Here is a 27,672-nt window from a genome sequence, read left to right as displayed (position 1 = left end):
CTTTGGATAATAGTAGTAACTACTAGGTAGTTCTAAGAATTAAATGAGTTGATATGTGTGAAGAACTCAGAACAAGATGTCACTCGTTGTAAACAAAGAGCAAATATTCGTTTTTATGACAGATACATATACCCATATGCACACATACGTGTGTATACAGACGTATAAATGATAAATCCATGTTCTTCATTTGGAGTGAATTATTCTTCAAATACCCATCACGTACGTAGTAAGTTTCCTCAGTTCCTCTGTGTCATGAAACCATGGAGGGTGAAGTGTCAGGTTCTTGCTTCGCAGGTAAATGAGATGCATGGTGATGTCATTTCAACAAAGAAAACGAAACCCTGAAGAAAATGTTTGCAGCATCTCACTGCCAGTCCAATTATGGTGGATCTGACCCCACACCAGGCACCATCACCTCTTTTGCTGAGTTATCAGTCAGAGTCAATGTTGGAAAAGGACATCAGGAATGCCACTCTTTTTTTTTTTTAAGTTTATTTATTTATTTTTATGTGGGGGGAAGGGGGGGCAGAGGAACTGAAGTGGGTTCTGTGCTGACAGCAAAGCCCGATGCGAGGCTCAAACTCACGAACCCTGAGATCGTGACGTGAGCCGAAGTCGGACGTGTAACCAACTGAGCCAACCAGGCGCCCCTGGAAGGGCATTCTTCAACTCTACGTCTCTGATGCTAGTGGTACAGGGCTTCCATTAATAACCATTGTTGTGCTAGGTTTTCCCAATGCACAGTGAAAGAGCATTAACATCTGTTGTGCCAAAAAAGACACGAACACTATTTCTTCTAATGGACATTTTTTGTTTTACCAGATTTAATTCAGTAGCGTTCCTTTGTTTATGTAGGAATTTATGGCGTTTTACATTGTCACCATCAGAAACTCTTGACAGGCTTACAGAACTGTGCACTGAAACATTGAGGAGGCTCTCTGCAAAATGTCACAGAGCCTCCAACTCTGTTCCTGAAACATGGTTTTGAAGAAAACTATGCAAATGTGCTTCTTGTGAAGGATCCGTTGTCTAAGTAAAGGCGCTTGTTCCGTTTTTTAATGAAGTCGTAAGAAGAATCATGATTTTTTAATGGGTCAAGAAAAGGAAGAAATGCAAAGTGCCTCACCTATAATATTCTTTAAGCAGCTAAAACACTAAAAGATATATGTATCTGTATTTTTAGCTTCCATGTTTGATTTCTAGTCACTGTGAATAAAGGAGAGCATTGCAAATGGTACAGGATCTTAAGTCTGAGGCCCAACTGAGCCAGTTTACAAAGTTACAGCCATGTTAACTGAGGGACACCCCAGGACATTCCATCACATTATAGTTATCTTGTCTGTGACATAAAAGGAACGACTATATCATTCATCCTAGTTGACCAAGTTATTTGTGAGGATAATGAGATGGAGACTTTGTTGGAAGTTTGAATAGGAAATGATATTTGCTATTTGTAAAACATGTGCTTATATATGTATATATTCTTCCTTCAGGCCAGGACTTCTGAACATCGGTGAACCTGCCACACAGCCATGGCTGGCCGACACATGGCCTAATACTGGCAACAGTCACAATGACTGCTCCATCACTTGCTGCACTGCAGCCAATGGTAACAGTGATAGCAACCTGACCACCTACAGTCGCCCAGGTTAGAGATGCAGAGACCGTTCGAGATGTATAAGCACCAGAACTGGCCACAAGAAGATAGATTTCTTCCCCTCTTCCTACATTGGGAAGGAAAAATTGATCCACATTTTTATAAAATGTTGTCTATTACCTAGCAGATTACCCTGGCTGTATATTGTCTTCATCCCTCTATCTCCACACTTCACCGTCCACCAGGGTTTCCCAGAAAGCCTGGGAGAATGGAGAATATAAACCCTAGAGTAGATAGCAAATGAGGAAAAATTAAATTGTATGAAGCATTCATCTTTATGAGGATGTATGTAGTTACAATTACAGTTATTTAATTATTTTCAAGATTTGGGGAATAAAACAGGTCAAAATGTTTATAAATGTATAGTTAAAGTGAACCAAATTCTTTTTTTTTAATGTTTATTTATTTTTTGAGAGACACAGAGAAAAGGCACGAGCAGGGGAGGAGCAGAAGGAGAGATAGACACAGAATCTGAAGCAGGCTCCAGGCTCTGAGTTGTCAGCCCAGAGTCCAACGCAGGGCTTGAACCCATAAACTGTGAGATCATGACCTGAGCCGAAGTTGGGTGCTTAACTGACTGAGCCACCCAGGCGCCCATAGAGTGAACTAAAGTCGTTAATAGCAGTAACAAAAATAATAGCAACTGTACAACAGTAATAAAGAATTTTAAATGAAATTTAACTGAAATTCCAAATCAGATTTTTATCATATAGAAGTAGATGCTGAAGATATGAGAAATACATATCTTTTGGAGGTGTGAATGCATAAATTTACTTTATACTATGTGTTTTTGGTTCAGAAATATGCGAGTAAATTCACAAAGGTTTCATGCTAAAACATGACTTTCAATTATAGATATAGAGTATGAAATATCTGAAGGAATAAATGGAAAATTACGGAGTTCTTACCAAAAAAACAAAACAAAACAAAACAAAATGAAAACCTTCAAAATTCACCATATGGGAAATACTAATATAATTATAAAGAATCAAAACATAGGAGTATAGAAGTAAAATAACCCATGGGACTAAGAAAAAGGGATATAGAAGATGGCATGTAAGTGAAGATGTCATGTACCATAAAAAAACAAATCGTAGAGCAGTCTGTATGTTTAACCTTAGAACAAGTCCACAGTCTCCATTGGATATGGCTATGGACTTGACATATCCATGTGACCGTGTCCCTGTTCTCCAAGGGCCCATATTCTAGTTGTACAGATAGGGCTCACATGATTGCAAATAAAAGAAAGACTGTTCTCAGCCCTTTAGGAGACAAAAGATGACAAAACTCATTTAAATTAATATGTAGAGCTGTGTTGGCCAGTATGGTAGCCTCTAGTTACAGTTGGCTATTTAAATTTAGATTGAACAAAATGCAATTTAAAATTCAGTTCCTCATTTGCACCAGCCACGTTTCAAGTATTCAGTAGGCACATGCGTGTAGTGGTTCCCATATTGAACAATGTAGAATAGAACATGTCCATCATTTCATTGAATTCTATGGAATCACACTCATTTAGAAAGATTGGTGAAGAGAAATGAAATTGGCAAAACTGTATGGATTTTAATAATATTTCTTAACCACTGTTCAATAAAACTTTATACTTAGAAATTAGATTTAGAATTACTAAGGGCCAGGTGAGTCAAATATTCTTGTTCCCGGGTCATTTATTGTTAAAATGCAGAGTAGTTGAGTTGAGTATTATAGAGAAGTTGCACCTTTTTATTAAGATTATATCCACATTTACATCTTTAGTAGCAGCCTTGATAATTTATCCTCAAGTTATCCAGCCGAAAACCAATCTTTAAGGTGATTGTTAATCTTTAAGGTGAGCTGTTAATGTTAGTGCTGCTATGAATTACATGAATTAAATAATGGTATTTTTAACCATTGTAACTTAACAACTTTTTTTACTTAAAAATGTTTTAATTTTAAATTATGATTGTAGTTCTTCCTGCTGTTTTAATATTTTCAACTGTGGGCTTTAAATATTTCTATATGTATCAATTATTTCATTTTCTAATATTTCAACAAAGAGAAAATTAGAGGGAAATTGAAAAGCAGACATATTAGATATTATTTCAGGTTTTCTTTGATTACATTAGCCTGGTCACCTAGGCTTCATTTCGTCATCATTACTGTCATTTTATACTTCTTGGGGTATCATTATAATACCATGAAAAAATGATTATATAACATCCTTCCTTGATAACAATTACCCTATATGACCAAGAGAAGAACTAATAAAACTATCCTAAACACTATTTACCTATCCCTTTACTTTTCTTCCTTATATTTTTTGAGTAGAGTTACTTCATAAAATATTAAAATCTCAAGTTCTTTGCTGTGTAGGCAGAGTGGTTTTTTTTTCCCCCTTTGTTTGGATTCTCAACATACATGTGTTGTTCTATTGTTTCAACAACTAACTAGTACCTTCAGATAGGTAACTCCAGACTAGAAAATATAAATTTGGCACATACTATTACGGGGGTTGTTAAAAGAAAACTATCTTAAATCGGATGAACATTTACTACATAGCACTAGCAAAAGTTCAAAATTATTTTGTCTCTATATAATTTCTCTATGCCCTCTCTCATTTCCTCAGATTTTAATTGCCTTCTTTAGAAAGGACATATGAATATTTAGCCCTTTCTATTGATCTTAATTAAGCCCATTTTGACTTTACATAACAATTTTATTGCGACTCACGAAGCTACTTACAAAGAAATTTAAAACGAATAACCATGCAGAATGACTTTTTCCTTTTCCTCTCCGTTGCACATAGCTGATTGTATAGCAAATTATAACAACCAACTGGATAACAAACAAACAAATCTGATGCTCCCTGAGTCAACTGTTTATGGTGATGTGGACCTTAGTAACAAAATCAATGAGATGAAAACCTTCAATAGCCCAAATCTGAAGGATGGGCGTTTTGTCAATCCATCAGGGCAGCCCACTCCTTACGCCACCACCCAGCTCATCCAGTCCAACCTCAGCAACAACATGAACAATGGCAGTGGGGACCCCAGCGAGAAGCACTGGAAGCCACCCGGACAGCAGAAACAGGAAGTGGCACCAATTCAGTATAACATCATGGAGCAAAACAAACTGAACAAAGGTGAAGAGCTTTATTCCCATGCTTTTCTTTCTTGGTCCCCTTAACCCTTCAGCACTACATGTCCAGACTTCTCTGGGACGAGCAAGTGAAATCTTCTTTTTGTTACTCACAGTTCCTTAAGTCTTTGTCTTCAAAGTTTCCAGTGTCAAAGAGTTAATTAGCACAACAATAACCTTGGAAAATTGATTTTATAATAATATATAACTATTTTCAAATGGTTTTGAGATTAATTCAAATTTAATCGTAGGTGAGGGATTGCTTGGCGCAATCTTTTATTCATAAGGCAGATGTACAACCGTCACAATACCTCACATTTTAAATAAATAGACTATCCCATTCTTTCCACTGGAGAATGGAAGATAATTGCTTCTATATGGTCATATAAACGAATGGCATTTTTATATCCAACTGAAGAAAAAAAAATTAAATTAAGCTTGAGCTGGAGAAGTGGTTCAGTTTGTTGGATTTCTCCTACCTCGTGTGGTTACTAAGACTGCTACACTGTATGGGTTTAGAGCCTACATTTTTTTTTTTTTGGTTGACTTGATTGAAGTCTGTCAGGATAGAACCTAAGATAAATGTTGTGTTAACTGGTAGCAGCAGAATAGTATTTCATAGCCTGAGGGGGATGTTTCTCTATTATAGTATGTGTGTGCATTGGAAGAGGTATGTATTTGATTTCTTTGTAGTCCTATAGGCTACTGTTTTAATAGCAGTGACTTGCAAAGTTCTACCTCTAGGGAAAAAAAGAAATCCTCTAATATGAATAGATCAGGGCAATTTTGCACAGGTGTCCAGGTAAATGATACCTTTTATTGTAGAAAATTAGAGCCACAGGTTTATTTTCTTTAGCCTTGAGTTGTGACCATTTTCTTCAAAAATAAAATGTATGACAGTCAGAGATTACAAAAAGGTAACTTTGAGAAATATTCTGTTTGTTCAAGTTAGTGTTGTATATTTTAACGGTAGAGTCATCCAGCTTTTTTCTAAGTTTAAGAAAAACACTTGATTGGCATAAAAATCCAGTTCGGTAAATATTTGTTAAGACTCTTGTACAAGATCATGACAAAGGCTGGCAAAGGTGGAGAAGACAGTTTCTGAAGTCCTGTCATTTACAGTGGGAATTACAGCTATTGTTATATTACTCTTCCTTAGTATATGGCTTTACTGTGGACTTTGGAAGGCTCTGACAGTCCTCTAAACAAATATTTCAGAGCTCTTTTTTATTGTTTATACTGCTTGTAACAGACTTGGTATGTCAACTGTAGTAAAGACCCTGGAATGCAACTAAACTGACAGATTATGACTCAGTACATTCCAGTAGCAAATTTATCATTTGGATTTTTACCTTTGCCTAAGTAAGCAGAAGCATTCCTGTGGCAGATTGAGATACTTTGTTTTCTTATCATGGATATGTTTTTTTTTTTTATTAGGTATAATCTTGCTGACAGGTTTCATGGGGTTTTTTTTATTCTAAATTTTTTAAATGATTTGCAGACATGGTACCTTCCTGATTTCTAAGGGTTAAAATTATTTTGTTGTTAACATTTTTAAAGTTAAGAAGTGAAGCAATTCTGATTTCTGCCTTAGCTGATTTGAAAATATTTTAAAGAGAAGAAATCGTCCCTCATGATTTGTTCATACCTGTGTTTAGTCTGATTTATATAAAGGAGATGATGCAAAGAATCTGTATTTTATAAATCTTAAAGGAAACGTGCCTATCTTTCTTGACTTTTCCTCCTTTAGACTTACATACAACTTAGAAAATGCTCAACATATTAACTTAAAAGCCTAATTGCTGGTTAATGACTAAGGCCTCAAAGAGAAAGTAAAACTGTTGTTTTTCTTTTTTTTTTCCATCTGAAATGTCTAGATTATCGAGCAAATGACACAATTCCTCCAACTATCCCATACAACCAGTCATACGACCAGAATACAGGAGGATCTTACAACAGTTCAGACCGGGGCAGTAGTACATCTGGTAAGTATGGAGAACCAAAGAGAAAGGCAATCTCTCCTTTTAAAAAGATGATATCTTCCAGGATTACAAATTGAATGCGAATCAACTGATATACACATATGGCATGTTTAATCACTATATATAATTTGAAATTTTTCAGGCATCGGTCTTATCGCTGCAATTTGAGAGACAGTCCGTTCACTAAACCATTATATGTTACATTTTGTAATGAAGATTAAGGATCTTATTCTCGTCCTTGTTAATGAACTTTTATAAAGCCAGAAGCATGGACTAGACTTGAAAGGCAGTTGAAACTTTTTTTTTGCCCTTGGCCAAGATAAACTAAAAGCATTGGACATATAGTTAATCTGCTAAATTTGTTACCATTTGAAACAGGCTATAAAGCACATAAAATCCAAGTACACTTGAGCACATTCACAAGTCTAAGAGACAATAGCATGAGATCTAGGGACAATAGGAACCTGCCTCAGTTTATAATCTCTCTACTATCCCTCAGTTCTTGCTCCAAAGCCTCGTAAAACGATCTCCCAAGTGAAGTGTGTAAGTGCCTTGGAAGCCACAACGCAGCCCTTCCCTGTGGTCTTCATGCTGTTGCAGCTGCTTGCCAGCTGTTTGCCTGATAGGGATTGCAGATGGGAATCTGCTGGTACTTAAGTCCTGTTTTTCTAATTAAAGGTGGTTCATTAATAGAACTAACATGTGGCAAGTCACACCATGATGAGAACAAAACCAACTGATCTTGACTCATATGTTTCTCCAGGAGAGGGTAGAAATATCACCTCCCAATACCCAGATTGAAGTTGATGCTAGATGCTTTTAGCCAGTGTCTCTTCTCTTCTTGTGCAATGAATATGACCTTTGCATTTTATCATTTTCCCTTGACTAAGGCATGCCGATTTCACACCTTTAAGCCTGCATTTTGTCACTGATTGAAACTATTCCTATTTGAATTAAAGGAGCATAGAAATACCTCTTTCCCTTTTTTAGAGCTACTCTTATTCTACTATGTGTTGTTTGATTTTTTTTTTTTAACAAATAAAATCTCACTAAGTATTTTTGCTTTAAGGAAATAAACCTCGAATTAACAGGAACTGTTTTAAGGATCTACTCTTGGGAAAACCATAGGAAATATTTTAATATTTGATATTTCATGCCATTTCATTTTTGAATTCTTAGCCACCTAAAGAGAAAAATCATATCTTAATGGGGGAAAAACATGATTCTATATTATTAATTTTAAATTGACTTTCTCCATATTTCAGCTTAGAGCTTAGATATCTAGATCCTGGTTTTCTGCTGCTATTTATTATTCACTGTATTCTGTGAATATTTGGTAAAAAGATACAAAGATGTATAACTTAGTGTTAATTAGGGAAAAGAATGAAGCAAGCAAGTGACGTGTAGGAAAAATATGTAATTTTAGGCATCTTAGGACAGACGGACTAGCTAGAGTAGATGTTCGCCACGAAATCAAGAGGAAGGCACTGGTTATGGTCAAGTCCATGATGACTGCACGATCATTCTGATACAGCTGAGTGGAGGAAGAGAGAATGGTCACAGACATGCAGAGGCCTGGCAGTCATATTTTATCAATAACAGCCAGTCCCTTGGCCCACACTTGGTACAATAACATACCCGTTCAAGAAATTCTGGCTTAACAAACATCAGTCATTGGACTGAAAATCCCCAAAAGACTTGAAAAAAGTAAGGGTCATTGAATATACTAAGACCTGTCTCATGCACCATGTAACTTGGAACTCTTTCAGAGAGGTTAAAACTAAAAAGACCAATAAAACTCACTGATTTTGGGGATCTTGTGAGAAAACAATTATAGGCTCATCATCTATAATTTCCATAAGCATCTAAAGTGTATCATACTGGAGGAGGAAGATAAAGATTATTTTATCCCCAAGTATCTTTTGACCCAAAACTATTTTAAAATGAGTACTCTAAAATGTACGTTTACCTGTGTTTAAAGAATATGCCAAATCTAAAATCAGCACACTGGGCACTTGAATAATTGGGCTATTTCAAACTACTGTAAATGTTCAAGCAACATCATTTTACTCTAAGCCACAATTTTATAGAAAGTGTGGCTAAAAACACTTCTATCCTTTTTAAAAATCACTTCTCTGCTTCTTTTGTTGTTAGTTATATTAGTTCTCCCAGCAATAATTTTCATCTGTACCTGCCTTTCTGACGAAAACTAGTAATTTCATTGTGCCTGAAACATTTCAATGGACAAGTACAAATTATATATATTCAGTGATTTAATGCAACAGTGGAACTCTAATAGATCGTATCTGTATCATATTGTATTTTAGGTTCCAGCAATTAAATAATAGAAAGGCACTTCAGAAAATATGTCTACAGCTCATTTGTTTTAGGTGATAATCCATAATGCAATTAATTGCTGTAAGAAGATCACTATTAACGATATGACTTGTAAAATTCATTTACGGCTTTATTGCTTTTTCGCTATTTATTTTGCAGTTAAACTTGGCAATCCTTTGCATGTTCTGTTGTACAAAGTTCTATTAAGATGAATGAAGAAAAGCATATTTACCTGCTCATATATATATGAATTATAAGATCATATTTACAGGTAATAATTCACCTGTGGGTAAGAGAAAAATCTTCAAGGCCAGAAGTAAAAGACTTGGGTTTTCTTTCTTTTCAAGGGAGTCAAGGGCACAAGAAAGGGGCACGGACACCCAAAGTTCCAAAACAGGGTGGCATGAACTGGGCAGACCTGCTTCCTCCTCCCCCAGCACATCCTCCACCTCACAGCAATAGTGAAGAGTACAGCATTTCTGTAGATGAAAGGTAAGAAGAATTTCAGAACAAATGTACGTGGAAAGTCTCGCTCCTTAAACCCATAGTGAGTAATTATTAAACTAGATCACCAAGGGAAGACATCCCTAAGGTCCAGGAACATTTGTCTTGGAGAAAACAATGCTACTATGTCAGGAGGGCTTGGAAAACATCCTCAGTGCTGCCAAAAAAAAGAAAAAAAAAAGAAAAAAAAAGAAAAAAAAAAAAGGAATTTGTGCCCTAGAAGCTTCTTTTGGAACTAAGAATTACGAGTCATGAACATACACGCACATACAATTTGCATATATATTTTACATTATAGAGATATAACTGACATATATAATCATGAATGTATAAACATATAGAAGATCACATACGTATATATCATGATATACACCGTCATGATTTTGTCATTTTTAAATATCAAAATTTCCGTTGCATATTCTTGAATTTTCATAAAATAAATGTGTGAATGTGTACCGCAGCTAAGGTATCCTGAAAAATTTTGTTCGTTCCTAGATATTATCACATTATGCTGAACACTGTGGGAATTTAAACTTCCTGAATTGTCTCTCACAAGGTTTTAACAAGTGTAAATAATCATAGGACAGTGATGAGGAAGTTGATGTGCTTTGCTCTCACTGCAGATTCTGTAGAACTGGACATCATTCCTCCTAAAAAAGCAAAGCTGGTGCCTCATTTGTATAGTCAATGGAGGAGGACTCATGTGACATAGATAATTAACAAAAAAATATGAAATCTACCTGAAACTACTGTATTTTTAGTGACTCCTGTAAACATAAAGATGCTGTTCTTTCATTCTCCACAAAAAAGTAGTTTTACTCCTCCATGTATGCCAAGAAACAAAGCCTCCGTACCTTTCTTTTTCCAGTCATTTAATTAGCAAATACTGAGCCATTACTCCTAGGGGAAATACAGGGATAGGTTCCTGCAAGTCCCTGGCCATGCATTTTTGTCATCTGATCCATACATAATCTTGTTTTATGTGTGTTTTTGTTTCAAGACACCTTATGTAATATGTATCATTGATTCATTTACATGGAACTCCCAGCCAATAGTGCTATAGGTCCTGCCTGGGTAAAGCTTATCTAATGTACATATTTTCTCTGTTAGGGCACGTCATAGCCTTTTGCACTTAGGAGCACTAGATCACAGAGGCTACTTTAAACAGGTAAATTATCAATATAGAGCAAACAGTTGAGAATAATGTGGCACTACATAGACTGTAGAAAGGATACTTGTTACAGTATGAAAGCTGAAACAAGAAGGTAGAGTGACTCAGATTTTTCACCATAAGTATTGACTTTGAGGTTACAAATAAATTTTAGCAAGTAGGTGAATTTGCAAGTATGGAATCTACAAAAAAAATCAGGATTGACTATTTTTATAAAAATTCATTTTCTGGGCTATATTAACAACATGTATTGCCATTTTAATCCACCATATAATGGACTAAAATGAAATAAGTGGATATAGTTTTTTAAAAGCCTGTAAGATGAAATGGTGCCCCAAAGGGAGAGACTGATTGTATGTGGGAAGAATGGAGATTTCCTGATCTGCTGGCTTTGTTCTTGACTTGGACAAATGATACAGTTCTCAATCAAGAGGAGGGGTTTTATGGACATTGGGACCACACAGAGATGTGGTCTCCTGGAGGACAAAGATGAAACAATGGGAGGGAAGGAGAGGAAGCTGGGAAGGCAGGTGTAAGCCAGATTACAGGTACTGGAATGTCTTGTTTGGGTATTAGTATTTTTCTCTCTAGTCAATTAGAGAGCCATTTATTACTATGCAGCAAATGAATGATCTGAGAGTGATGTGTATTATAATAAAGTAATTTTGGAAGCAATGTGAGGACTCAGAAGGATAGAGCGACTGGAGACAAGGAGATCGATTAAATGGTTATTGCAGTAGCACATACAACAGATTTTAGAAAGGTAATAGATTCTAGAGATTTTTAGAGATGAAACAGAGATGAACCAGGGAACAGTTCAAGGTAGAAGAGAGAGAGAGGAATAAGTCAAGATGACTACAAGATTTTTAGTTTCGAGAAGTGAACAAATTGCTGTTACTTGTTGAGACAGGAAACATAGAAATGATGTCAAAGGGAGGTAGTGGGATTGGTAAAATAAAGGAAGATACAAAGAAATCATGTTATGGGAGCATCATGTTTCCTGAGTTCAGGTGAACAAGGCAGGTGGTGGAGAATGAATGAAAGAGAGGGGTAACATCAACACAGTTTATATAATGCAGTAAATTACTGCCATCCGAATCAATAACCATTTGCCCTGGGGTTGGAGAAAAGAGAAAGACATGTTTCCCAGATCCATCTAGAGTTTCCACACAGCTCTAGCAGAGGAGTAGTGGGGCATTTTATTGTTTATTGACTATTTTATTTATTGTGTTTTTTATTCAATATCCTAAATGCAAGCCAACTACTCCATTTTGTGCTCAACTGAAGCAATAGTGATCTATCATAATTTCAGAGAAAAGGTGGATTTTCAGGAAAGGATTTTTCAAGCGTAATTTTTCTCAGAGGTTAACCTATCATCTCTGGGTCATCTGTAGGACCACCCCCTGAGTCTTTTAGAGATCATGTTGAAGTGGGAGCATACAATAAGTAAACCACATTTAAGAAGTACCAAGTTTAACTGCATTAAAGAGATTTCTTTATTGCATGACTTCTCAGAGCCTATAATATGCTAATGCAAATTGTAATCACTCAGAGAAAAATATTATATGTAGCATTTGCAAACCTTTATGATAGCGAGCTATTTTTTTTTATGTTTATTTATTTTTGAAGGAGAGAGAGACAGAGCACGAGTGGGGAAGGGGCAGAGAGAGAGAGAGAGAGGAAGACACAGAATCCAAAGCAGACTTCAGGCTCCTAGCTGGCAGCACAGAGCCCAATGCTGGGCTCAAACCCATGAGCTGCGAGATCATGACCCAAGCTGAAGTCCAGTGCTCAACCGACTGAGCCACCCGGGTGCCCCGTGAACTGTTTTTGTTTTTTTTTTTTTAACAATAATCCCTTAACATGGCTCACAACGTTCAGATTAAAAAAAATTTTTTTTGAAGCTGACCATTCCACTAACTATGCAAATAATTCCTTTGAATAGCCTGCAGTAAATCCAGCTGTGCTTATGATTTGTTTTTTTAGTTATGACCAAGAAATGCCATGTCCCGTGCCACCAGCCAGGATGTATTTGCAACAGGACGAACTGGAAGAGGAGGAAGATGAACGAGGCCCCACCCCCCCTGTACGGGGAGCAGCTTCTTCTCCAGCTGCTGTGTCTTACAGCCATCAGTCCACTGCGACACTGACCCCGTCTCCACAAGAAGAACTCCAGCCCATGTTACAGGATTGCCCTGAGGAGATTGGCCACATGCAGCACCAACCCGATAGGAGGTACATTGTCACTAGCCTTTTGCTGACAAATCAGATAATTTCCACTCTGAAGTGGCATTTGGAGAACGCTATTATATGGAGTAATTTTCATGTCACATAGCCTTTTTCCCAGTACCGTCATGCAGTAAGCCCCAGTAATTAACATATCAAGTAGTAGTGTTGACCAGAACATTAGATTAATTGATCCCAGTGAACTTGCAACCATAAAATAATGTGCGTTACTACTCACCCACTTATGATAATTGCATTCGTAAGCACATGGAGAGCATGTGGTGTGTGTGTGTGTGTGTGTGTGTGTGTGTGTGTGTGTGTGTGTATATATATATATATATATATATATATATATATATATATGGCTTGCTACTCTTAGAGCATTTTATTGATGATGCCTGTTTTTGCATGTTAGTTTTCCTTATGCATGGGTAAGTCACTGCTTTGGACTGTGGAAAGATTTTCTCCTGTCTTTTTAAGTTAAGTCTGCATAGTGATTTGTTCCCTCCTGTCTGTAATGTTGCAAAAGGAGTTTAGTATATTCATTTTGCTTTGATCTTAGATACCCTTATTTTGGTTGAAATATTAGGTTGGAGTCCTTTTGTCCAGTTTACTAAATTGTGTGTGTGTGTGTGTGTGCGCGTGCGTGCATGTGTGTGTGTGTGTTGGATTTTTTTAACCAAAATTCAGCATTGCCAATCAATACATTTTTGTTATACACAAATAAATACTTCACTTGTCATTTCTACCACGTAAAAGCTATTACTGCATCATGTTAGCTCCTCTCATTGTTGATGATTTTGTTTGTACTGTTTCATTACCCTTGAGACATTATATTTCACACACATATATATTTGTGTATATATATATTCACAAAACTTTCTGTATTCCTAATATCATTCGAAACTGAGTATATTATTTGCCTCAGAAGATCGTCCTTCAATTTGCTTGAATAAATAATGCATTCTGATTTATACTGCTTGAATTCTGTAGATTAAAATAGAATTTGCAATGTTTATTAATTATTCTATCAGTAAGAGGTTCTTACCAAATTCAAATCATATACTCTCTAAAATAAAGGAGGTAGTTAAGCCTTCTTCTGTGTCACAAGGGGGAATTTAGATTGCCATACATTTGCCTTTAATAGTGTTAACCCTTGAAACCTCATGGAGAATGAGAACAAATAAGATGTCTCTTTCCCTATTAAGGTCACAGACCATCTCCACTGCTTTTTTTGAAGCACATGAGAGGCTCATGGAGGCTCTGAGTCCTGAAATCTCTCAGCATCCTCCTTCCATTCTCTCAGATCACCTGTTTCCCCACCATTCTCCTCTGTGTTATAAGTGACACACAGTAACTTCTTCCCAGTAAACTCCTTCTCTCGTGTTCATGTTATCCTCTCCACCTTCCTCAAATCAATCACAATCAGTTCACCTTTTATCTACCCTGATTTTCCAGCTTCTTCCTCTTCCGTGGGTTCTTCTTTCTCTTCACTGTTAATCCTACTGCTTTTCAATGTTCCCCTTTCTTAGCCTCCTATTCTAGTTATCTGCTCCCCTTCTACTCCATAGGGCTGTTTAATGAACTCTGCCTCACACTTCAGCCCACTGCATTCTGATTCCTACCATTTTGCTTCTGTTAGTCTACAGAAAGTAACCTACTAATGGTCAGTCTAAAGACTTGTCCATCTTTGGGGCACCTAGGTGGCTCAGTTGATTAAGCGTCTGACTCTTGATTTCGACTCTGGTCATGGTCTCACGGGTTTTTGGGATCGAGCCCTGTATCAGGCTCTGTGCTGACAGTGCCGAATATGCTTGGGATTTTCTCTCTCCCTCTCTCTCTTCCCCTCCCTCCCCCTCTCTGTCAATAAATAAATAAATAAATACTCTTTTTTTTTTTTAAAGACTTGTCCATCTTGGGGCGCCTGGGTGGCGCAGTCGGTTAAGCGTCCGACTTCAGCCAGGTCACGATCTTGCGGTCCGTGAGTTCAAGCCCCGCATCAGGCTCTGGGCTGATGGCTTGGAGCCTGGAGCCTGTTTCCGATTCTGTGTCTCCCTCTCTCTCTGCTCCTCCCCCGTTCATGCTCTGTCTCTCTCTGTCCCAAAAATAAAAAAAAAATAAACGTTGAAAAAAAAAATTAAAAAAAAATAAAAAAATAAAAAATAAAGACTTGTCCATCTTTATCATGCATAAGCTTTCTGCAGTGTTGGCAAATTTATAAGTTTTTGTGGGACTCAGATGAGATAAGGTATGTAAAGAATCTGAAGATAATAGTTTCCTACTGTCCTCACCTTTATGCCATCACCCCATTACTTGGTTCAATGATTACTTATATTCTGACGGCTTTCAAATTTATTTAGCCAGACCACCCTTTTTCCTGAGCACCACAATGGTATTTTCACTTGGACATCTCACACTACACTTGTCCCAAACCAAATTCTTTGTCTTTGCACTTGACCTTTCAAACTTGTTCCATTTCCTCCTTGGTTGGCTATCTTGTTTAACATCATTAATCCTTATTTATTTGACTCACATATTAAAAATAAAGTAGTTGGGGCACCTGGGTGGCTCAGTCAATTGGGTGTCCGACTTTGGCTCAGGTCATGATCTCACAGTCCGTGGGTTTGAGCCCTGCGTCAGGCTCTGTGCTGACAGCTCAGAGCCTGGAGCCTGCTTTGGATTCTGTGTCTCCCTCTCTCTCTGCCCCTCCCCTGCTCATGCTCTGTCTCTCTCTGTCTCAAAAATAAATAAAAACATTAAAAAATTAAATAAAAATAAAAATAAAAAAATAAAAATAGTCAAAAATCACAAAAAATGTGTCATTTTTAGATCAGCTGAATTATCCTGTTGTTTACTTTCTTCTCCTATCTTTCTACCATTCCCTAAATTAAATCATTCACGACCCCTTCATTTCTGAATTCAAAATATCTTTTGTTCTTTTTGTTTCCATTCCTATAGCTACTAAGGCAGGCCCACCATCCCTATCCCTTGAAGTTCTGCCATATTCTTGAACTGATCTGCACTTTTCTGTTCACCCTCCAAGTTATCTTTCTTTACACACCACAAGTCTGGTAATGTGCCCCTGCATTCAGAGTCAGGTCTTGCTGTTTCAGCCCAGTGGTCAAAGCCTTCCTCAGTCCTTTCGCTTTTGCTTACCTCCTCCCTCCCAGTCTCCATACACCTTCTTTTCTAATTACTTTGTTTGAAATTCCCTGAATTTGCCTTAAATTAACCAACATCTGGTCAGAATTGCCACTTCCTGGCCCAGAAAGGGCTGCTCTAGAGCTGGCAGGAGAGGCAGACCACTCTTGCCTCTCATGGCCGTCACCAAATTTTGTAGTGTCCTCACTAGGCACACATGTGTTAGCACATGCTGTTTCTTTGATTGCCTGGGCAAGCACTTCTCATCCTTCCAGACCCTGTTAAAATGCATCCCGTCTGTAAGACTTTCATCTGGCTGCCTGGCAAAAATCAACCGATTCTTTTCTTTTCTCCTCACAATGGTCTTTTCACAGCTCTGCTACCATGCTGATCAGTTTTCATGTTGCATTACGGTTTGCTATTGGTACGTCTGTTTTGCTATTTAAATTAAAAACTCTCTGAGGGCAGAGCTCATGCCTCACTTGTGTCATTGAGATTCTACAAAGCTTACCTCGCTAAGTGTTTGATGAAAGGAGTCTGATACCACAGGACAACTAGAGTTGACTTACCCCCTGCTGCTTTAGGGGGATGAATACTTACATGAATTCAAAATGAACATGCATAATTGGCAAATGTATTGGTTACCTGCACTTAAAATCCTATTTAATTATTTCCAGCCTTTTTTAAATGATGATTTTCAGTCTATGAAGGTATTAAGAATTTTGTTTTCAAGATTGTGGCTGGAAATAACACTGGACAGTAATAAGAAGTAGGTGTGGCCCATTAAACGACAGTCACAAAAAACTACAATGGCTCTTTTATCATGCAGTTGTATTCTACATGTTTACTATAGAAATATTTGATAATACAGATAAACAAAATGAGAATGCAAAAGTACCAATGATAGGTGTCGTCAGAAATAGTCACTGTTAAGACTTCAGTAAAGATCTTTGCAGTTTCTCATCTCTGTATATACTTACATTGCTTTGAATTTGTGACGTGCACATGTTATTTTATAAGCTACTCTTCACTGAATGGTGTATTTTTCCACATCAATACCTTTTTATTTAGATACTCATATTAAACAAAAGCATTCTGTGATTTACTTAAACAATTCCTTAACATTGGAATTTAAGTTACGTCCACATTTTTGATACAGTGCTGTAATTCTCATCTCTAGTTAAGTCTTTGAGTAACACCTCCTCTCAAACCCTTGACCTATTCAGATGCCTGCCCCATCAGCGGATGGCTTCTGTTTCTCATCATCCTGCCACCCCCCTAATGACGTACTCATTAAAGATAGATAGCTGTTTCTCTACAGATTTCACTCTGAGCATCAGACCCTTATATCCAAGTACTCGTTCCTATAGATTTCAGCTGCTTAAATATCACGGAGAACAATACACATATCTCCAGCCATAAAGGCACTTTCCTACCTCCGACAGCCATTTTCTCTCGCCTGTATTACTGTAATGGTCCATAAGTGGTCTTGTTGCCTTTAGCCTTGCCCCTTCTTCAATGTAATCTTCCTGCTGCAGACTGTGCAGAGGCATTTTTCCTAAAATGCAGCACTGATCAAGTCTCTCCATTGCTTAAAATCTCTCAATGGCTTCCCATTTCCCTTAGAATAAAGGCAAGATTCCTTAATGTAGCAATCAAAGCCCTTTGTGATCTGACCTCTGCATGCCTTCCCATCCTTATTCATCACCACTCACCTCTTCTCTGTTCATGGTGCCTTCACTCTAAGTTTCTTCTAGTTCCTGGAATGATCAGTGTTCTCACCCACCTTGAGGTCTTTCCACATGCCATCCTGTTTTCCGGGAACACCATTATCCTCACTCTTTTTTGGAACTAACACTCATGTATCTTTTAGATCCAAGATTAAATGGTAGAGGCTCTCCACAGAATCTTTTTCTGATGTCCCAACTCTGAGATAGGAGCCTATTCTATGTGTTTCCACAACACCTTAGACATCCTCTGTATGTGGATACCTTATTATCATTGCACACTTAATTAATTGTTTGTCTCCTTTACTGGATTAGAAGCCCCTTCAGGTGAAGAACAAATCTACTTATTTAGCAGAATTTCTAACATGATGCTTGACTTCCGCTTTCTATTGCCGCCTAACAAACTACTCTAAAACTTAGTTACCTAAAACAACCATTTTATTTTCCTCACAATTCCATGAATCAGGAATTCAAAAAAGATTCACTTGGGCAATTCATCTCTAATCCACATGGCTTCATTTGGTCTGTTGAGGCTGGAAGATTCACTGTGAGATCAATTTTTTTACTCATGTGTCTGATATCTCAATACCCTGTGGCTTCTCTCTGTCTCTACCTCAGGTCTCATCTGTTACGGTCTCTTCAATCATAGACCAGGCTTCTTGTAACATGGGGATCTCAGGGTTGTAGCACTTCTTACATGACAGCAGGCTTCCAGGAAGGCAGGAAGAGGAAGTTTCCAGGCCAGTTAAAAGCTACACTCAGAACTGACACAGTTTCCTTTTGCTGTATTCCATTGGTCAAAGTGGTCACAGGGTCCACCTGGATTCAGGAGTATAGAACTAAATTCCCTTTCTGGATGGGGGAGTGGCAAGTTCTCATCCAGAAGAGCATTTGGAATGGGAGATATTCTCATGGGCATCGTTGCAAAATACACTCTGCTGTGGCCTGATATATAGTTGGCTCTATTAAGTATGTATGCCTTAAAATCATAGCCGTTTATGACTCGGGTCTAAAGCGTTCCCCAGGCTTTTTTTTGCCTGTGATTCCTTTGGTCTCTGAACCTAGCAGTCCTCACTGTAATAGGGGCAGAGTGAATATTTAAAGAATGAATTCGTTTTTTACTGTTACGTTTATTGATTAGGGGCATAAATAAACAGCATGATGCATATTAATGAGAAATTACTGAACTAAAACCATTATATCACTGCAACATTTAATTAAACATTTCAGACTGGCTTTAATATGGATATTGCCATTCTAGCATTCTAATGAGCTTGTAGACGTTCTCTTCTTGTCTGATACTAGGTAAACTGGGTGACCAACATAATAGTAATCTTTCCTCTCCCTTTTCAGACAGTAGCTATGAAAACCATATAATTAAACTTATTTGTGTATACTGTTTCAAAAAGTGGTCCTACTGAGTTTTACTGTAGTCGATATTTAGCAAAAAAATTCTCAAGTAGAAAAAGTAATTTTCAGGTACGGGCTAAGAGGTTTACCGATGTCTTATTAATATAGACCAACTGAATATGATACATTTGGAAAGAAAAGACAGTAAAAAGGCAAAGGAGAATTAAATATCTTGTCTATTTACTAACTGGGTAGTGGTTAATTCTACAGAGTATTGAAGCTACAACAGTTTTAGAGAAAAGCTCAGAAGTATACATTTCCCCCTTTGTCTTTTGCCTGATAAATTGTATGTGGTGAACTATATAAACACCTGCTTTCATAAATTAATGGCATTGTTTCCTGTCTTCTCTTGAACATGTTTATGAAGACATCATTTTTGCAGGAGCCTAGAGTACTGTGATTTGCAGTCATATACTCGTACATTATTTCAGAAGATGTTGAAACCCCTCAGGGAGAAAAATCTAGAGGGTTGAGGTTCATTTGTGGCAAGTCCCACTTGAGTGCGGCATCTTGAAATAGCTTTTTGTTTTCAAATAGAATGTATTGCATATTTCAAACTGTACATGTTTATCACACATTCCCTGGGCTTGCCTTATTTACAGATGGTTTGAATAAATTTTTCTCTCTTTCCTCAGCATTTGCACAGGGATAGTAGTTAAAAGCCAGGCCTTGTTTAACATGGAGCTGCTTTTGCTGTACAAATGTGAATTATCCAAATACAACAATGCTGGCTTCCTTTCATAGTGAAATTGGCTGTTCTACATCCCTTTATTGATGGTCAGAATAGTCCCCTTTGTGCTAGAAAGTCTTACATGTCTTTAAAAAAAGAAGTTTCTTGTGGTATTTTGGATGTGCATGCTGACAAAGACTGTAAATTGACTTTTAAGTATGGTATTTTATTGCAGTCCAAATTAAACAAAGATTTTCCTCTTATGTGTACAACACAGTCCATACTGAAACAATTATCCATTTTAATCTCTTAAATAATTTCAGCTTTGGCATATTCTCCATATTTCTTTTATTGCCACACGCAGATGCATTAGAAACCACCCAGGAAAAAAAAATAGCACATTAAAGAACTGTGTACGTATGTACATATATATGTGTGTGTGTAAATTATTATGTTACATATCATATGTATGTATATGTATATATGTGTATATGTGTATGTATGTGTATATGTATGTAATAACATCATTCCTAGAAGGAAGGTGTTAACCTGAGAAATGAAATGTGGGATTAAATTCTATATTTGATACATACTAGTGGGAATTTGGGCAAGGTCTTTAATTTTTCTGAATTTCAGTACCTCCTCTGTAAGATGATAATAAAAGCAGTTCCATGGAAAGCTATTGTAAGAATCAAATGAGTTGGGGCACCTGGGTGGCTCAGTCGGTTAAGAACCTGACTCTTGATTTCAGCTCAGGTCAGGATCTCACTGTTTGTGAATTTGAGGTCCACATCAAATTCTGTGCTGACAGAATGGAGCCTGATTGGGATTCTCTCTGGCTGTCTGTCTGTCTGTCTGTCTGTCTCCCCACTTACCCCCGCCCCCGCCTCTCCCCTGCTCTCTCTCTCTCTTTCTCTCTTTCTCTCTCTTTCTCTTTCTCAAAATAGATAATAAACATTTTTTCAAAAGGATCGAATGAGTTAGTATTATAAAATATACTTAGTTACAAAATAAGTGCTCAATAAATTAGTTATAGTATTTTAATGATCATTTATTTTTAATGCTTTCTATTGTGTTAACAAAACATGTTGATCGAAATGTCTCAATTCAGTGAATTTAAAAAGCACAAAACGTTTTTCTTTGAGCCTCTGCCATCTCACCCTCAAAACTGTGCTTTATTGAATTTCCTTTATTTCACTACAGTAGGTCCCTTAGATTTTGACCAGATCCTCTTTGACTTTGTTTGCTTTTTTTTTAAAATTTATTTAAGGCCCAATCCTATTTTTTTTTTTTAATTTTAATTCCTGTATAGGTAACACACAGTGTTATATTAGTTTCAGGTGTACGATATAGGGGTACAGCAGTTCTTTACATTACTCAGCACTCAGCACCCGCAAGTGCCCTCCTTAATCCCCATCACCTATTTCACCAATCCGCCACCCACCTCCTCTTTGCTAACCATCTGTTTGCTAACCGTCTCTTAAGAGCCTGTTTTTTGGTTTGAATCTTTTTTTTTCCTTTAGTCATTTTTTTTGTTTCTTTTTTTTCTTAAATTCCAATTCTGTTCATTTTACAACTATAATCGTGCACTTCCAGACATCCTTTGCAGATAGTATCTGTTTGTGGTTATGGTGGCATGGAGTGAGAGGGCATTCCCTGCTTTTAACCACTTTCATCCTCCTCCCTCTTCGGGATCCATTCTCCTAAAGGTAAGGCAAGGAAGAGGGAACTTAAAAAAGGACAAGGTAGTTGAAGATCCAGTCTTCTCCTTGGTTAGCCCCGATGAGTATTTTATGTCATCTGGCTTGTGAGTATTATAAGAATGGTGAGGGAAATGGGCTGGCACCAACTTCCTCCCTGATGAAGGACTCAATCCTGGGCAGCATCTCTAGGCATTTGTAGTCCTTGAACAATTCAGCCACATCTTTAGGTGGATTACCAGTCAGTGAAATGCATGCTGTGTCTTTCCTAGCCTCCCGAACTGTGGAGGTGACCAGATGGCACTCGATCCTCGTCTTACACTCCTCTAGTGCTTATGCTCAGGTTGGCAGACTGGTGTGGAATCTATCCTCCTTACTTCTCAAAGGCACAGGATTTGAAAACGTATTGTTATGACCCTTCCAAATGACATTGTCCCTTATGTCATCTCTTTAACCTTGCTTAGAGAGCATTGGGACTGTTGAGTAAGACACTGACTAAGCAGTCGTTCAACTAGAAATCACTAATGTCTTCCTTTTTGTCAGACACTTTTGTAAATTAGGAGTTAATCTCTGGGCATTCTCCCCCCCTCCCCCACTGGGAATAACTTCTTTCCACAAACCTTACTTCGATGAAGTCAGAACACCCTCTGTCCTTTCAGTCATCTTTGCATCTTATACTCACTGTGGGTGACGGTGTCAGATGGTGGTAGAAGGATACCTGATGTTGTTCTCCAGGTCTGTGGAGAGACGACTGAAAGTAGTTACTGGTAACTCTGTGAACTTAAATTGTACAATACCACTCACATTGTTCTCAGCTTTTGCCCTTAACTAATTCCAGTATATCAAGAAAATACCTTTAAGCTTTTTATTTAACGGACAGGTGGAATAATGGTGAAAGTGATAGGCTTGAAAATAGCTAATCACCTTTGGTGTATAATTAATTCAGAGAAAAAATGCTCTTGGCATGCATAGCCTTTTATTTTAATAGAATCTAAAGGAAATTGTCATATGCTGAATGTGTAATTGTTCTATCCTATGAAATTCTACTCTCTGTAGTCAGAACAGATGAGTCCATTTGCTTGGAATGGTAGGAGTGGAAATGAAGAAAAGGGAAAGAAACAGGTTTATGGAGCAATCCGTTTCAGAACTGATGTCTGTTGTCTTTGGTAATAATAATCTATCAGTAGTATTCAATAAGCTTTAAGACAAGTACATAGGCATATGTTTCCAAAGAATGTTTTACTTCTCCTTTTTTAATTGAATATAATCCAAAAGATAAAACATAAGGAGACTTACAGGTAGCTGAGTATATTCTGTTAACCTTGAATTAAAAGAAAGCCCCGCTTGGTTAAATTAGCTTCACAGAAGCAAAGATCAAATCAGTGTACTCGTGAATTTCTTGGATAATGTATTTTGTGTATGTCCCAATAATGAGCTGAGCCAAACCTGTTTATTCATCTTCCTGCAGACGGCAGCCTGTGAGTCCCCCTCCACCACCACGACCGATTTCCCCACCACATACCTATGGCTACATTTCAGGACCTCTTGTCTCAGATATGGATACGGATGCTCCAGAAGAGGAAGAAGATGAAGCAGACATGGAAGTGGCCAAGATGCAGACCAGACGGCTTTTGTTACGTGGGCTTGAGCAGACCCCTGCCTCCAGTGTAGGGGACCTCGAGAGCTCTGTCACTGGGTCCATGATCAATGGCTGGGGCTCAGCCTCAGAGGAGGACAACATTTCCAGTGGACGCTCCAGTGTTAGTTCTTCCGACGGCTCCTTCTTCACCGATGCCGATTTTGCCCAGGCAGTGGCGGCAGCAGCAGAGTATGCTGGCCTCAAAGTGGCACGTCGCCAAATGCAGGATGCCGCTGGTAAGTTGTGCACTTTTTACCGAGTTGGAAAAGGAAACTCGGTATGTTTATGTCACTTGATAATTACCGCCTATGATCTTGCATCTGATGTGAAATGCAACTATTACTACTGCCTTTTATTTGCTGCCTAAGGAAACTAAGTTTCAAGAATACGACATAACTCAGTTATTCCCTTTCTCCTGACAAGACTTTTTAAATCTTCTGGTTTATTTTTATTTAATAAATCCTGTATGTGAGTGGCACTCCCTGGGAAGTTCTTGTTTTTACAAAAGTCGTAGCAGATATGTATACGGTTTCTTCAGGTTTGCCTATAGTCGGCTGAGGTTTGTGTTACACGATTTTTTTTTTTAAGGTGCAAAAAGCAACCAAAATAGAATTCATTGCGATAGTTCTCTTATACTGTTATCTAGGAGAAATAAATAAATTTCCAGAGGGGGAAACGCCACCATTGGAAAATGGGCTATTTGTCCTTAACTCCCATGCTCTCCATGCCCTCTCAGAAGACTACTTTAATGAGAAAGGTCGAAAGATGTATGTAATATGCATATATTTTCAAGCATACATGTTTCATATGTAAAGTAAACATTTCAATCTAATAACTTGGAGATAAAGTTAATCCAAGTGCTCGTGTATTTTTTTCTGTTTTCTTTTTTCATTACCAGTAGCCTGTTTTCAATGATCATATATCTATCCTTACGTTTTGACCCATTTTTATTTATCTCCTACTCCCAACCTTGAGTAAATAATATGGGAAGGGAAAGAATTGAGATTTAAGCCAAACATTTATCACATAACATTTATCTCCATAGAATGTAATATATGCATATATATACATATTTTACATTCATATACACATTGTGTGTATATGAATTTCTGGTAGCCAAAAAAATACAAATATTTGAGTAAAATAATGTAGCCAGCAAAACACATTTCACAGAAATAAACAACTATCACAACATATCAGTAATTGCTATCTTGTTTTGTTGTTTTCTTTTTCTTAATTTAGTAATTGTCACATAGGTACTTTGCCCTGTTCTCTTCAGATACTGGATTGGTCATTATTTTTTATCATTTATTGAATATATTCAGAGAAAATAAAGTTATTTCTATATGTTATTTATCAGGAATGTGTTGTGGGGGAAAAAAAGTCTAATAATACCTTTCGACCTTTTTTGTAGAACATGTATTTATTTCAGCCATGCTAATATTTTACGAAATTCAACCAAATTTCCCCTTTTTTCCCTCAGTAGCTACTAAATATAATAAAATAACTATCCATACCTACCTATCCTCCTTAATAAATAACATCTAACTGTATACATAGCTTTTATTTCTTCTTATTTTTTAATCCTCTATTAAAAAAAAAAAGAAAGTGAAATTAAGCCTCCCAAACTACTGCTTTCAGATTGCATTAAGGGTGTGTTTCAGTTCATTAAATCAACAAAACACTGAAATAACATCAAAAATTCATCTGTAAACGACCTTACGCCTCAGGGTCTATGAGCAGTAGATGGCTTTACACAATAGAATGAAGAATGTGCTCAGTCCCAGCCCTAATTCTCTCTTTTCATGGGTATGTAACTTTAATTGTAATAGTCTCCATCATGGCTAAAGAGAGTTTGGTTTAATATTTTATTGTATTGTAATTTAGTGGCACTTCTGGTTTTCATTTGACTCATAATTATAATGAACTAAACATGCATTGGCCTCTGCCTGTTAAAATGGTCTTTTCAAGAAGGGGTGCTGCTTTTCATATGACTTGAAGTTAATATGAAGGAACAATCCAATCAAATTGCTTCTCACTTGGCCACATTAGTGTATATTATTTAATATGCTTCAGTTAGCATTTTTAAATACATTGGTTTCACTGTATGTGGCCTGTCTATAGCCAAAAGACATGTTGGCTAGTTCAGTTTGAAGTTTCTTGTAGTACAACAAAAAATTCCGGATTTGTGTGCCTGGAATTTCTAGAAACCAAAATAATGAAGGTCAAGTATAGGGCCACAATTTCCCTTGCCATTATGGATTAAATATGTTGTGCCGTTGTAATACAACATGTCTGTAAGACAGCCAGAAAATTGGAGAGGACTGAGAGGTACCATGTCTAACTAGCAAATTCAGTTATCACTGGTACCTGCAAATATTAACCTCCCCCCCCCCCAAAAAAAAAAAAAAAACCACCTCTACTGCTACCAAAAAAAATAGAAGTTTCTGGAGGGGTCACTTTAAGTATCCAGAATCAGCAAATAAACATCTTATCAAAGAAAAGAGCAGAAGTAATTTTAGACGAGTCTAAGTATGTGAGCTACCTTAATTTCAGGCCTGCTTAAGATAAATACCTCAGAATGTATTAAGCTATTGGGAGTCTGCCTTCAAAGAATAGCATATCTATTTAATTAAAATAAGGGAAGTATTTAGTACTGTTCATTCTTAGAATATGAATTTCTTTTTTTAATTTTTTTAATGTGTATTTATTTTTGAGAGAGAGAGAGAGCACGAGCAGAGTAGGGGCAGAAAGAGAAGACAGAATCCGAAGCAGGCTCCAGGCCCTGAGCTGTCAGCACAGAGCCTGACACGGGGCTCAAACTCACAGCTATGAAACCATGACCTGAGCCGAAATAGGGCACTTAACCAACTGAGCCACCCAGGCACCCCTAGAATGCAAATTTCTTAAGGAGTCTGGCTATTCCCTTGAGAAAGCAACAGCCACTAAATATGCTATGCAAAAATTTAATTAATATCTTTGTTTGCTAATAACATTTTAGTGAAATTAGTTGGAAAAATAATTGGTTTGTTTTTCTTTAATAAGTGGTATCAAGAACTTTAACAGAATAAAAGTACTACAGTTTAAAAAAAAAAAAAAAGACTGGCAAATGCTCTCTGCGCATTTTTTTTTTTCCAGTGGATGGGTCAAGCAAAATGACAAAAATCCTATTATTTGCTGGATTAGTTTATTTCAAGCTATTTTTAGGAAATTAGGGATGCTGCTAGTTGCACTGTTTTCCTTTTATTATTATTGTTATAATTAAAATTCATTGATGAGTTTGGCTCTGATTTTTTTTTTTTCCTTTTTTTTTTAACTCAGGCCGCCGACATTTTCATGCATCCCAGTGCCCAAGACCCACAAGTCCTGTTTCTACAGACAGCAACATGAGTGCTGCGGTAATACAGAAGGCCAGACCAGCCAAGAAGCAAAAACACCAGCCAGGACATCTGCGCAGAGAAGCCTACACAGATGGTAAGTCCATTGAAACGCATGAAAACATCTATGAATCTCGCCTATTTTCCCTGGCTCTCTAGGACTAGAAAATGCATCCACTGGCATTAGAAATTACATTTAAAATTCATTCATGGTAAGCTGCACATTCCTTATCGAAATGCTCGACTTTGGTATCTTTGTTAAGCATCTCTAGTACTTCTAATGATATGGTTATTTAAGAAACTAAGAATAGTGTATACTTTCAATATTTTTAAGAGGTTATTTTTGTAGTTGCAAGCAAATAGACTTTACTGTAGCTGAAGTAAGACAGAGAAGCAGCCTTCCTCACATTCACTGGTAAATCATCCGAAATATCCTCTCTCTTTTTTTGCTTTGCTTTTGGAATTTAGCATTCAAATAGAAAACAGTAAACTTATTTGAATGTTAATTCTGGCTATAGCGGTGTTACAGTTTATTTTGTGCACCGAAGGGCAAATCGAATCATCTCCTTCATGCCTTCACATACGATATCGACTCTCACTGAAGAGGTAACGCTTGTATTCTCAAGGGAGCACAAGAGACTAATGCAAACATTGTGATGTTGTCTAGAGAAAGCCTTTAATGAACGTGCCTCAGGTGGCCCAACGTTTATTAAACCGCCACCTTCTCGTTTTATAAACAACCCCAAGGGCTTTGTTGAAAATTCATGTAAGATAAATTCTCTCAGACTCACCCATCTTGTCCAGTTTGCACATTTACTAAAGGGGTGGAGAAAGAAGGGTGTCACAGACATTGTCCCACACCTCCTGGTCTTCTCCAACCACAATCTGATTAGGACTTTCATTACCAGTCAGCAATTTTTCAAAAAGGGCATCATTTGCCATTATCATATGAAAGCCTAATATTATAGATCCTTATCCGAGGTTACAAGGAGAGTTTTCTGAGGCACTTTT

General features: G+C 37.3%; 1 protein-coding gene across 9 annotated transcripts in view; it reads left to right on the top strand.

The window, feature by feature from the left end:
• The window catches only part of ROBO1 (roundabout guidance receptor 1), a 1,150,898-nt gene that overhangs the window by 1,108,194 nt on the left and 15,032 nt on the right, over positions 1 to 27,672 (top strand). For 7 of the 9 annotated variants that reach the window (XM_040484208.1, XM_040484209.1, XM_040484214.1 and 4 more), the window contains 7 exons: positions 1,497 to 1,651; positions 4,446 to 4,781; positions 6,655 to 6,762; positions 9,444 to 9,588; positions 12,758 to 13,006; positions 23,114 to 23,520; positions 26,606 to 26,758. In XM_040484208.1, coding sequence (XP_040340142.1) covers positions 1,497 to 1,651; positions 4,446 to 4,781; positions 6,655 to 6,762; positions 9,444 to 9,588; positions 12,758 to 13,006; positions 23,114 to 23,520; positions 26,606 to 26,758 — 1,553 coding nt within the window. The remainder of the gene's footprint in view (positions 1 to 1,496; positions 1,652 to 4,445; positions 4,782 to 6,654; positions 6,763 to 9,443; positions 9,589 to 12,757; positions 13,007 to 23,113; positions 23,521 to 26,605; positions 26,759 to 27,672) is intronic. The other 2 variants (XM_040484213.1, XM_040484215.1) reach the window with 1 other exon arrangement.

The sequence above is a fragment of the Herpailurus yagouaroundi genome, unplaced genomic scaffold (genome assembly GCF_014898765.1).
Source record: "Herpailurus yagouaroundi ecotype Mexico unplaced genomic scaffold, PumYag 162, whole genome shotgun sequence".
Lineage (NCBI taxonomy): Eukaryota > Metazoa > Chordata > Mammalia > Carnivora > Felidae > Herpailurus > Herpailurus yagouaroundi.
This window is presented reverse-complemented; position numbering and strand designations above follow the sequence as displayed.